The sequence below is a fragment of the Bos indicus genome, chromosome 15 (genome assembly GCF_029378745.1).
Source record: "Bos indicus isolate NIAB-ARS_2022 breed Sahiwal x Tharparkar chromosome 15, NIAB-ARS_B.indTharparkar_mat_pri_1.0, whole genome shotgun sequence".
Classification (NCBI taxonomy): domain Eukaryota; kingdom Metazoa; phylum Chordata; class Mammalia; order Artiodactyla; family Bovidae; genus Bos; species Bos indicus.
In genome coordinates, this window is record NC_091774.1 from 81619756 (window position 1) to 81632768 (window position 13013).

The following is a 13013-nucleotide window of genomic DNA, read 5'->3' on the forward strand; positions in this document are numbered from 1 at the left end:
GGCCTGGTCATACGTGTCCTGAAAGCAGGAACGTCCGCTCTCCGTCAGCTTTAGTGCCTCCCCTAACAGATACTCTTTGTTTGTGACCGCGGAAAGGCAGTAAGGAGGCTTGCAGGGCCTAGGGGTACTAAGAGAGGCTTTCTGGAGTTCAGGCATCTCGAAGCTTCCCCTTTCCCCTCAGGAATGTCAGCTCGGAGAGGAGTGAAGCACGCCGGAAACTTCGGGAGTGCGATGGGTTGGTGGATGCTCTCATTTTCATTGTCCAGGCTGAGATTGGACAGAAAGATTCGGATAGCAAGGTAGGTCAGGTACCCGTAAGACAGACCTATCGTCTCAGGCTTTCAAATAACGTTAGATACCTGTACCGGCCCCCACCTTAGAGGAAAACTGTTTGCTTTGGAATTTCCTCTACCTGCATATTTTAGAGCTGTTTAGCCATACTTCCATTTTTTTCTAATTAGGAAAAAGTCAATGTGACGTTGAGTTTTATGTTGCACACCAAATGGTAGCATAAACCTTTATTAGCCTGAGGCTGAAAGAATCTGAGAAGCTTGGGGGCACTTAAGAGGCATTATGGGAGATAATGAGTGGGGCTGTGCTTTTGAGGCTCATCGTGGAAACCTGTGCGTGCTGGAAGGTCCCCTGTCGTTCTCTCTCACTGGGCCTTTTCTTTGTGACCCCAAGCTTGTCGAGAACTGCGTCTGCCTCCTTCGGAACCTGTCCTATCAAGTTCACCGGGAGATCCCGCAAGCAGAGCGCTACCAGGAGGCGCCTCCCAGCGTCGCCAACAGCACCGGGCCGCATGCTGCCAGCTGCTTTGGGGCCAAGAAAGGCAAAGGTGAGGCTTGCTTCCCGCTCCCCCGCTCGTTCGTGCAGGACGGGGAGAGGAAGGTGTCTGGCTGTGCGTGTGGAACGCGTGCTGAGCAGTGCTGGAGTCTGCCCAGTCGGGGATGTCCCCTGTGCCGTGTGCTTCACGCTGGTGCTGGTGGTGGTGGTGTCAGGATCGATAGTTGGGCAGTGAAGGCTGAGAGCCAGCTGACCCGGGGCCTTCTCCCCCTCCTCCTCTGTTTCCTGTGTTTGTCTTTTCCTCTGTGCTTCCCTGCTTGTTTTCCCGTGATCCTGTTGACAACTCTCTCCTGCGTTTTTCTTCCTTCATTTCTCTCCTCTCCTTTCCACCTTGGGTGACGCGCTGGAAGATGAGTGGTTCTCCAGAGGTGAGTGGAATCTTTTAAGCGGCTTACCTACCTCTAATTTGCATGTTTGGGTTTTAGCGTTCTTGGCATTTCCTTGCCTAACCCTTCCCTGTGGATGCATGTAGGAAAATTCATTGGAGGAAGGCCGCTGAGCCTGGTCGCGCTCTTCTGAGCGAGCGGCTCCCGGCACCTGTTTCTGGGCAGCAGCCCCTGTTCCCGGCACGGAGGACAGCAGCAGCACTAGCTGCCATCCTTAGCTCACCCGGCTGCTGCGCGTGTTCTGCTCTTGGGGATCCTGTCTTGGTTTCTTTGTTGTTTTGTCTTATGCCCCTCTTGATGCATCTCTGATGGGAACATTCTGACTGAAGAATAAAGAATATACTGAGTGGACTCTTCCTTTCTTAAACTTCCTTCTCCCCCCACTTTCTTTTTTAAATTTCCAAAGGGAAAAAACCCACAGAGGATCCAACAAACGATACAGTGGACTTCCCTAAAAGAACTAGTCCTGCTCGAGGTACGTTATCTTACTCTTCTCAGGCTCCATGGTTCTCGTAAACATCGTCCACGCATGAACTGTTTGGCAGCCTACCACTAGGTTATGCAGTGTGTTCACTGTCCTGTCCCCCCGACTTAAGGAATTTGAAGTGGTGATTAAAGTATTTGGAAATTTGAAATATTATAACTGACTTTCAAAGGACTTCTTGTCATGGCAGTTATTCAGATTACTTGAGGGTAAGGACTTGATGGTAGTCTAGACCAGGAACTTTTTATGTTCATCAATATGGTGAGTCCAAAATTCACAGCTCTCCGTGGATATTAAAATTTAGATGTTGTTAAATCTATGAGAGACCCTTTGGCTTAATCATAGTTAGGGTGAGCAGGATGACTCACTTAAGTTAGAGATAATTCATTTGAGATGCTGCTGCTGCTAAGTCGCTTCAGTTGTGTCTGACTCTGTGCCACCCCATAGATGGCAGCCCACCAGGCTCCGCCATCCCTGAGATTCTCCAGGCAAGAACACTGGAGTGGGTTGCCATTTCCTTCTCCATCATTTGAGATGAGAAATCTTTAACTCTTCAGTGCCGTTGATGAGTAAGTGAAGCCCTTGAGAGCTGGGCATGGCCAGAGTAAACTGTGGCTAGAAAAGAGACTAGGAAGGAGAGAGAGGAATTGCATATGAGTTGATACATGTCCTGCTTTTGACATGGACGAATTATTCTTGAGGAGGCATGTAGTCAAATCTGACTTTGCTCTTGGGTTGGGGGAAGGTGTTTAGAGAGCCTGCTTGTATAGGGACATAAACCCATCAACCCAGAGTCAACCCTAACACTGGTCTGTAGTCAGCCAGAGCCTGCTCTGTAGGCACTGCTAAGCACCCTCTGCTTTCTTGCCCTTTCTTGTGCAGGTTATGAGCTTTTATTTCAGCCGGAGGTGGTTCGGATATACATCTCACTCCTCAAAGAGAGCAAGAATCCCGCCATCCTAGAAGCGTCAGCTGGGGCCATCCAGAACTTGTGTGCTGGGCGCTGGACGGTGAGACCCTTGTATAAGATGCATTTGGGGATGGAAGGACTTAGCTTACTCTTTTGCTATCGTTTGTAATCTGTTCTGCTTCTTTCCATGTGCTCCTTGTAGTATGGTCGATACATCCGCTCAGCTCTGCGTCAAGAGAAAGCTCTTTCCGCCATTGCTGACCTCCTGACCAATGAACACGAGCGGGTTGTGAAAGCTGCATCTGGAGCCCTGAGAAACCTTGCTGTGGATGCGCGCAACAAAGAGTTGATTGGTAAGGAGCTGGCTGTTAGCCGCCACCTCAGCATCTGCTACCGCACCTTCTATTCAGCAGGTGCTGAGTTTATTTGTTGAAACAGCTGAGGAAGAATCCTAGTCCTCCATAGTTTGTGAATCTGGGGCATTAGAGAGGATTATATTCTAATGGTTCTTGGAAAGAGAAGAGGTGATGACTCTTTAAAAGTTGAAAAATCATACCTTATTTGTTGAGCATGTACTTTGTTTCTAGGGATTGTTAAGCATATCTGTATGTTCTCATTTAAATGTCACTGTTTTACAAAGGTACTTTTTCTTTTTTTTTAAATGGAAAAAGAAAACTGAGGGTCAGGACGTTAAGTAATTTCTCCAGAGTTAATAAAGCAGAGCCCAGTTTTTGTTTTTTTTCAAATTCACAGTGATTGTTGTATTAAACTACTGTAGTATTCAATGTGCTGTTCTCACCAAGAGACCTGCCGGGACCGTGTAGCGTATTTGACATAAAGTATCCAGATTGTTTTAATGTGACTGAAGGGGGAGAATAAGTAGACAGACAGGAAGGACAGTGCATTCATGGCTGTTCCTGGTCCTTTGCCCTTCTGAAGTGACAGTCCTACAGGAGCATGAAGCTGATTCTCATGGGTGGTCCCCGCTCTTGATATGGTCAGTGCAGTGAGTGTTGGGCTCCTCAGAGCCTGGCTCCGCTGGCTCTCCCTGTGTACATGCCTCCCGTCTTACCGCTGTAGGTAAACATGCCATTCCTAACTTGGTCAAGAATCTGCCAGGAGGGCAGCAGAGCTCTTCGCAGAATTTCTCTGAGGACACTGTGGTCTCTATTCTGAACACCATCAACGAAGTTATCGCTGAGAACTTGGAGGCTGCCAAAAAGCTCCGGGAGACCCAGGGTATTGAGAAGCTGGTTTTGATCAACAAATCAGGGTGAGAGTAACACTTACCGGTCACAGCTGGGGCACGTGAGTGCGGGAGAGGGCGCTGGGGAGGGGCTCTGCCCTGTCGATTCTGCAGGCTGTTTTCCCTTTTTTACCTGTAACGGTCACAGCTGGGGCACGTGAGTGCGGGAGAGGGCGCTGGGGAGGGGCTCTGCCCTGTCGATTCTGCAGGCTGTTTTCCCTTTTTTACCTGTAAAGAATGAAGGAGATATTGCTCTCTTTTCTGTCTTAATGTTGACCCATAAATTGATAAGACTCTTCCGTCAGACATTTTTTTGTTACTGTTTGAGTTAAAATACTGGACTTGGTGAAAACCTGGTCTTGCCTATTTGGGGACTTATATTCTTATGTTACATTGTATTAGAGAGGACATGCTCTCAGCTTCTTTCCTGGTCTTACATCCACATTCCATCTGGTTTTATTTCCCTAAAAGGAACCGCTCAGAAAAAGAAGTTCGAGCAGCCGCGCTTGTGTTACAGACGATCTGGGGGTATAAGGAGCTGCGGAAGCCACTGGAGAAGGAAGGCTGGAAGAAGTCAGACTTTCAGGTAGAGTGACTCTTGGGACTGAGGCTTTCCCCTCTCTTCCCCTTGGTTTCAGGTAATGCTTCTTTCTTTGCTGCTTCTATTTCACTGTCACACTGAGTCTACTTTTGACCCACATCTCTGTGTAAAGAAATCATTTATTTACTTTCCCCCCCAAATGGTGCCGGAAGCAGTCCTGGTCTTGCGCTGTCGTAGCGCAGTGTGAGTGCTGCTGGCAGTGTTGACCGGTGGCCCTTTGAAGGAGTTTGCCATTTTCTGAGACTGTATTTCCTTTGGATAGTGTGAGCGTTTGGTACCTTTGTAATTGGTTCAGAAACACAGACAAAGCCATCGCATCCTACTTTGTTGTCTCAGTATATAGGTGTTTGTTTAACCCGTGCAGGTCACCTTTTGGTAAGAACTGTACTTGGGAATAAGGCCCTAAAGTCTGGGCCCATTGAGGAGCAGGGCGTGGGTGAATTTGGTACTCTGCGACGTGACTGCGTTTCGCGTGTGCCCCCAGGTGAGCCTGAACAATGCTTCTCGGAGCCAGAGCAGCCACTCCTATGATGACAGCACGCTCCCTCTCATTGACCGGAGCCAGAGATCAGGTACAGGGTGAGGGGACGCACCTCTCTGTTTTCACTCCACCTCTGCTGTTCTCTAGTGGGCCTGCCATCTAACTGAATAAGATATGCATTTATTTCTGAACAAGCTTGTCTTTTGGTGGAGGAGAGTTATACTTCACCTCGGGATTATAGCACGGGCCTTTACAAAATAGGAGAGCATCAGAAGATAAGACAGGCAGTTGGCCTGGGTGTGACCCCCGACTCTGCCTGTGGACTACAGATGGCTGATAGTGAGCCCTGCTCTGGTTTCTCTGCTTAGGTTATCAGGACATAACCCTACCATCAGTCTAAGGGAGATCTGAATATTGCAAAAGGATTGTTCTTCCCTTTTAAATTTTCATATAATACCAAGTAGTGTACGTTTACTGTTGAAAAATTAGAAAGTACAGGCAAACCAGGAAAGGGACAACAAAAACGACTTGTTTCCAGACATAGTTCTGTTCTTCTGGGTTCTGTCTTTTAAATACTGCCGTGTGAGCAAACACTTTCTTCAAAAGACAAATGACATATCTTGTTTTGTGACGTGATTGTCACTTGTGTCTTTTATAGTCCTTATTGTCTTAACGACACTGGGGTTTTGCCTGAAATGTGGTCTGAGGATCATCAAATCTGTTGACATTGTACTGACGGTACAGAAGCATGGGGGGTGCTTGCTCTATTGCTGGGGGCTGAGCGCAAACCAGGCAGTGATCCCAAACCAGGCCAGCTGTTGGAGTCTTTGTTGCCACTTACTTGCTGTTACAAGAGGAGCCAGTTTGGGCAGGGTGGGGGAAAACGAGCCAGTCTCACTTCAGACCATACTTGATGAACTGTAACAGTTACTGATTTTATGGGTTCTACTCTTGAGGATTCCTTGATGTTCTGCGTAGATGCTGTAGGGAGTGCTCACACGGCGCCCGCAGCGCACCAGAGCCTGACGGTTATCTTGAGGGGGAGAATTGTGCTGTTTGAGTTACTAGGTGAACTAAGCCACCTTTTTTTTTTTTTTTTTTTTTTGGAAACACCATTTTTACTTAAAAATGACAGACTTTTTCTTGAAAATGAATGCAGAGAGCTTGTCAGTCTGGGAAAAAGTAACTGACAAGTACTTGCTGCCTGAATTTTCAAGTGAAAATTTTAATTTTGGAAGACTTGTATCTGCCACTGTGAGCCTGGTAAAATCCCAATATTTAATGTACTTTTTGATAAACTCATTGATGATTTTAGTGAGTGTGATTTTTTTTTTTTAATATATCATGAAATGTGTTAACTTTAGAAGATCTGCATAACTGTGAACCAGTATATTTTCCAGGTGACCAATGCATGATTTTCAAAATCATACAGGGTTAATTGATCCATTCAAAGTGCAAAACAGACAAATGGGTTTTAATTTAACAGAAGATGAAGAGAGCGTTGGTTTGGATTCAGATTCCACATTGTGCTGACCTTAAGGAAAACTCTACTTGTTGAGTATTAGTATACTATAAAGAATGGTCACCATCATCTGAAGGACTGTTAAAATTCTCCTCCCTTTTCCAACTTCTTATCTGTGTGAGGCTGGATTTTCTTCATACAGTTCATCCAAAATAACATCCCTGCTGCTACTGCTGCTAAGTTGCTTCAGTCATGTCCAACTCTGTGCGACCCCATAGACGGCAGCCCACCAGGCTCCCCCGTCCCTGGGATTCTCCAGGCAAGAACACTGGAGTGGGTTGCCATTTCCTTCTCCAATGCATGAAAGTGAAGTCGCTCAGTCATGTCCGACTCTTAGTGACCCCATGGACTGCAGCCTACCAGGCTCCTACGTCCATGGGATTTTCCAGGCAAGAGTACTGGAGTGGGGTGCCATTGCCTTCTCCTAAATAACATCCCAACAGATTGAATTACAAAGGCAAATATGGGAGTCTAGCTACCTTCTCTTAAGCCAACTCCAAAGATGTGCAAAAATGTAAAATAATGCTTTTTTTAAAAATTAAAAGTATGATTTATGTTAACATGGAATAGGTTTACTGTTATTTTTAAATGAAATGAGTATTTAAAATTTCTTAGTGCCATAACTGTTAATACAAGTAACCTGCACCCTTGAGCGCTCTTCGGAGCCTCGTAATTTCTAAGAATATAAAGGAGCTTTGAGACCTAATGGTTTGAAGCCCCGTGGCGTAGAGTGAATGGTTTCTTATATTAGAGTCTGTAGGAGAGGGATCTCTTTTATCTAGAGCTTGGCAGTTGTGGGTGGTGCTCAGTAAAACTTTGATGAGAGGGAGGGGAAGGAGAGACAGACTGAGAGTGATTTTATGATGAGTGTAAAGTTTGAAGAGTCGGTTTTTGACCTGGATAACTTTCTGACTCCCTATAGATAAGAAACCTGATCGGGAAGAAATTCAGATGAGCAGTATGGGATCAAATACGAAATCGTTAGGTAGGTGATTAATCTGTGCCTAAGCATGTGGAGGAGCAGGTCACTGGGACGAGGACTGTCCAGCACCGCACTTCTCTCCAGCAGCCTGGCTGTTTGCCGTCCTCAAGAGCGCTGGCTGCATGTTCACTGGAGGGGTTCGAAGAGATTTAGTAAAACCTGATCTGTCTACCTTTCGCCACATTTCCAAATGTTCAGAGGCTAAAAAGAAACCACTCTGTGCCTCTGCGTCACTGCAGAAGTTCGTTTGTGTCCCTTCACAGCCTGCTGCAGCGGCTGGCCGGCCCGCTCTCCATGCCGCAGCCCGCCTGGTCTACTTGCTGGCCTGTCTCTTCACTCCGTACTCTCTTTATTTTGCTCTTGTGATGTCTCCTGTTGGAATGCCCTTCCCAACTGCTCTCTAAGCTGTCTTCTCCCCAAAGGCTTGGTTGAAGTCCTGGCTACTTCGTTAGGTCTTGCCTTACCATTGCAGCTCGCCTCACCTCTTGTCTTCTAACCCCAGTTCTCTGCATAGACAGGTCTCTTCAGTTTAGCTTCATTATCACATGCGGCATGTATTGCCCTCCCAGGGAGATGTACGTTTTTTATGTCCAGGCCTGCCAGACCGTAATGCCCTTCTGGAGGGGACACCGTCTCTCTGTGTACAGTTTTCCTTTTCTTTTTTTAAACTAGATAACAACTATTCCACACTCAATGAAAGAGGGGACCACAACAGAACACTGGACCGACCCGGAGACCTAGGCGAAATGGAGCCACTGAAGGGAGCACCCCTGATGGTAAATCCTCTTTATGTACTGTTGGCCCTCTCGGGCCACTTCTGTTTTGAAGCCTGCATGTTCTGTGAATTAGGAGAAGAGGGTATAGTGGAAGATGGCATCCTTTTCTTGAGGCATTTTTTTTTTTTTTTAGGGAAAAAGTAGGACTTTTGATTCATGTTGAGATTTCTTGGGCCGTTAATTCTGTGATGGTCGAGATGGGAGAAGCAAGGTTGTGAATGTGTTGCGTGTGTGACTAACGCCAGCTGATTTTCCCTCACAGCACTCGCTTTCTCTTCCTGACTTTTCTGGACTATCTTGCCGTTCCCTCACTACTGCTGCCTCCTCCTGTTTGACCTCACAGATGTGGGGGTTTTCCCTGGGTCTGCACTCATTCGTGAGGTTCCTGTTTCCTTGCTCTCCTACTAACACATGGCATGTTTCACAGCAGGACGAGGGGCAGGAGTCTCTGGAGGAGGAGTTGGATGTGTTGTTTTTGGATGAGGGGGAGCCCATGTCTTGCCCTGCCATGGTATGTCCTAGCCACCCCCAAGATGGTCCTCGAGGAACGAGGCTCTGTGTGCCAGCGGTTTGCCAATCATGCGGATCTGATTGCTCTCGGCCACGTGGGGTGTAGGGGCGCTGCTTCTGTGATTGTCACCTCTTAGGAGGCCGCTGGTGATCTGATTTTCCATTTATGCCACTTCCTTCCCTCCAGATTTGTTCCTCTGTCTTTTGGTTCTCCTTATTGCCAACCTTACTAACATGTCTTTCTCTTTTTTTTCCCCTACAGCAGAAGATTTAGCACCACTCTCTCCGCTACATCCGGGCTTATAATATATGTACTTTTATTTTTTGGTGGTGAAATGGACTGATGATTTTCCCTTTCTTCGCTGGACTGTTGTGCCAACTGCCAGGCTGCCTCCTGCCTTGATGGCCCTGAAGTGGCTGCCTTCTTTCCATCAACTCCCTAACTGCTTCCAGTGAAGCTTAATTGTCCCTCTTCCCCCCTCCAGACCCCTCCAGTCACTCCCGAGAAGCCTGACTCAGTTATAGACATATCTTGAGAAACTGCTGCAGATTAGCTCTTTTTGCCAGCTCTCCCTGGAACTCTTGGCCTTGGTGGAGGGAGGGAGAGAGTGGGAACCTTCACTGGAAACCTTGGAAAGAACCGGAAGTTACATGCTATACATGCCGTGTCCAGCAATCTGATAAACTGATGATTCTTAATCAAGATTTTTCTTTTCCTGGTGGGGAAGGGACTTTTTTTTTTTTTTTTTTTTTTTTTTGAGAATGGAAAGTGTGAGCTCTTCTTTTATTCCTAATGACTATTTTTGAAGCAAAGAAGGCCGGCAACATTGGCACATCCCACTTGGCAAGGGCCCTTGACTAAGTGAAGGTTTCCTAGAGCGGAGAGTAAGAGACCTTGCCCTGATCCTCTGTGGGGCGGGACCACCCAAGGACCTGCACCCCGAATCTCTTTCCCAAGCCTCCTGCCAACCCCGGCTGCCGTGTCTGCCCCCCTGAGGCTGTCCTGAACCCTCCTCCCCCAGTCCGTGGTAATGTCTGCTGACTCGGCCTGGCTGTTTGCAAGAGGCTGTAGAAAGAGGAGAACGTGTCAAGGAAGACTTTTTTGGGTGCAAAGGAGCAGAAGGATGTCTTCGGGGAGGAGAAGAGCCTCTGGGAGGAGCTAGTAGGAATGTACATGTTTCACTTAGTCCGAAACTGGCAGGAAGCTTCCCAGCTGGCTCCCCCTGCCCTGCTGTCTCCTGTCCTCACCCCTGCAGCCCCGTCCTGCCCCCGCCCCACCCTGGACTGGCTGGCTGACTAAAGGACTTGATGTACATACTCCTGCCCCCTCTACCCTGAAAAGGTGGGGTTTGCCCCTGGCTCTGCCTCGTCTTTGTGCCTTTGGCCTGGGGTGCATCTCCTCCTTCCCTTCCATGTGCCTTTCTTTGCCTCTGCAGTCTCATTTCTCATGATTTTGCAAATTATACTTTGTTGCTTTTTGACCTACTGTTGGCCCCAAATAGCAGAAAGAAGAGAAGGGACCTAGAGACCCTCTGTCTCTCCACTGGGAATTGGAACAGCCTCTGACTTCAGCCATAGAAGGTTTTTGCTCAACTGTATATGTTGGGGTTTTGCAAAAGTCCTGTTCTGATGAGTCTCCAGATGAGGTTGGTTGCCCAGGATCACCATCACCTCTGAAGGGGTGACAGGGAAGGCGTGTCCATCCCCGCCTCCCGCCCCGCCCTGCCTGCCCCGCCCCTTCCCTCCTCCTGTTAGTGTATATTTGCAGGTTGGGCTAGAGGAATCGGCTGCTATGCGGTTGATTTTTTTTTTTTTTAAACCCTGTCCCTTATTTACTTTTTACTCCTCCCCTCAATCTAAAAGCGCTGTTCAAATGCAACTGGAAATCTTTATTCTCCTCCCTCCCCCTTCCCTAATATATTGAGGCTTTGGGGTAGGAGAAAAGTGCACAACCCACCCCCCAACCCCCCTTCTCCTATGCATTAAAGTTCCTTATTTACCCCTTTGCCTCCTCACATTGCTTCCCACTCCTTTTCTGGCAAAAAGGAGCCTCTTCCTCTCTGACTAAGCGTACTGCACAGGGGAGACGGCCCGTCCAGCCCTGGCTCCACTCTTGGTTTCTCTCGTCTTTTTCTGCTCTTTTCCTGGTGCTCTTTTTGTCGGTGGGGTGTGGGTAATAGAACAGCCATAGGCTTTTGGGGACCTTTAACTGTTATTTTCATTTATTAAAACACTAAACATTCAATTTCAGAGAACCAAAAATCCCAGCTTCCCACCGAACACTGAGGGGCGTGTCTTCTGCGCCAGGCCTTTCCTGTTTTTCTTTCTCTCTTGTTAATGCTTTAAAAACAAATGAGTTTTTATACAAATAAAGTTTTTAAAGTGTGTATGTGGGGGGTCTGTGTCATTTCTTCACTTTAAGCTTGTATCTCTTCTCTCCTTTTCATCTCGATTACTTCATTATATATCAGTGTCCTTTTTCTCTCCAGAGCACCCGGAAGGGGATTGTACCAGCATGGATTAATTTTGAGCCCAATGCCAGCTCTTAACAAGGAACATTCTTTTAATTATATATGAAACACTTTTCCTCCGAAGATTCTTAAAAATCAAATGTAGAGCATGGGAAGCTTATTGCTTAACTTAGATAAGAAACTGAAGTATAAAGAATTAATAAATTTCTTAGTCACTGGGATTCTTTTGTGACATCTGTCAAAACTAACATTGAGTAGAGCTCTGCAATACATGACCCTCTTGAACATATTTATGAGTAGATTAGAAGCTACCAACTCCAGCTGTCATCCTAATAAGTATGGAAATGAAGAATTAAAAGGCTCACTGGGCCATGAGGTTGCTTCTCAGGCTGTCTGCCATCCTTTAGTAAGACGGTAAGGGGCAGGCCCATCGCTTCCTCCGTGTCCTACCAAGTAGCATGGGTGGGTAGCAAGTACTGAGATTACCAGGGGTTGTCTACAGTGTAGAGGCCAAGGATTAAGACCTCTGGAAAGGGGCCTTGTTAGCTTGTTAAGACGAGAATGGATGTAAAACGCTTCTTGTATGCCTAGTCTTGAGATTAAAGATGTATAGCTATTGCTGGTGATGCTCACATCTCAATTTTGTTGAACTAGGTCTCAGGTATGAAAACTTTCTTGGACTAGTAAGACCAGGACATCTTAGCATTGTAGCTGATACCTTTCAAAGCTTGATTTGTGTCCGGCAGTTGTAGTTTTAGAAAGGTGAAGCGCAGAGCCGGAAAGCTCTTAGAGTTTGCTTTATAGAGAGATTCGGTAGCCCTGCTTGAGTGTCTTTTTTAAATGTAGAAAATGCTGGCTATTGGTGAATAGCCTTCATTTCTGTTAAATTTATTATCCGCTGGCATTGAGCTACACACAAACGTTACTCTCCTCTCCCTGGATTGGTCCATTTGTTTTATCTCATTCAATAAATATTTCCTCAGCATCTTCCAGGTATCAGGCATTGTTGTGTACATGAGGTTTAGATGAGAGAATGAAACGGATGGACCCTTTCTCATATCGATAGCAATGTGCTCTTTTTAAAACATTCCTCCGCCCTTAACTAAAACAAGGTGTTAGAAAGAAGGATCTACAGAGTCCATATATCTTGTTTCTTGGTACTGATTTAGTAACACTTTTGAAGCCTCTTGGTGTCTCTCAACACCAGCTTTAGGAATCCTGTGTATTTTGTCAAGATTTGCCAACTTATTCCCTGATCTTTACAGCCTGAGTTTTTATTCCCCACTCCCAGCAGAGGTGGTAATAGGTTATGCCCAGCCACTCTTCTGCCTCAGTGATGCTTTTTTTGTGAGCATGTTTGTGAAGTAGTAGCTGCAGTGAGTCTCACTGTGACATACTGTGTGACTGAGCTCAGAGCTGTGACCTCACTTAGCCACTGGTTTCTTCCTGAACTAATGTGCTTTGTTACAAATTAGAAATAGCTCACCCAGGAAGAGCTGCTGCTGCTGCTGCTAAGTCGCTTCAGTCGTGTCCGACTCTGTGCGACCCCATAGACGGCAGCCCACCAGGCTCCCCTGTCCCTGGGATTTTCCAGGCAAGAGTACTGGAGTGGGGTGCCATTGCCTTCTCTGCCAGGAAGAGCTAAGAACCAGTTATTCTAGACCATCTAGACCATTATTTTTCACTGTTTATTTCTGAAGTACTGGATAGTAAAGATTCATCTTGGTATTTTCATAGATAGTTGTAGACCACCTACAGGTAGTCTTACAGATTGGAGCAAGTACACAGGAATTACCTG

At 46.7% G+C, this 13013-nt stretch overlaps 1 protein-coding gene across 13 annotated transcripts in view; it reads left to right on the plus strand.

Moving 5' to 3' along the window:
• CTNND1 (catenin delta 1) overlaps nucleotides 1-11133 on the plus strand; it is a 45260-nt gene extending 34127 nt beyond the window's left edge. For 6 of the 13 annotated variants that reach the window (XM_070804303.1, XM_070804302.1, XM_070804301.1 and 3 more), the window contains 13 exons: nucleotides 182-299; nucleotides 685-838; nucleotides 1197-1214; nucleotides 1639-1707; nucleotides 2599-2726; nucleotides 2829-2979; nucleotides 3707-3899; nucleotides 4344-4458; nucleotides 4958-5045; nucleotides 7399-7461; nucleotides 8131-8234; nucleotides 8662-8745; nucleotides 9007-11133. In XM_070804303.1, coding sequence (XP_070660404.1) covers nucleotides 182-299; nucleotides 685-838; nucleotides 1197-1214; nucleotides 1639-1707; nucleotides 2599-2726; nucleotides 2829-2979; nucleotides 3707-3899; nucleotides 4344-4458; nucleotides 4958-5045; nucleotides 7399-7461; nucleotides 8131-8234; nucleotides 8662-8745; nucleotides 9007-9018 — 1297 coding nt within the window. In that variant the 3' untranslated portion in view covers nucleotides 9019-11133. The remainder of the gene's footprint in view (nucleotides 1-181; nucleotides 300-684; nucleotides 839-1196; nucleotides 1215-1638; nucleotides 1708-2598; nucleotides 2727-2828; nucleotides 2980-3706; nucleotides 3900-4343; nucleotides 4459-4957; nucleotides 5046-7398; nucleotides 7462-8130; nucleotides 8235-8661; nucleotides 8746-9006) is intronic. The other 7 variants (XM_019975096.2, XM_019975098.2, XM_019975101.2 and 4 more) reach the window with 7 other exon arrangements.
• The last annotated feature ends 1880 nt before the right edge of the window (nucleotides 11134-13013 follow it).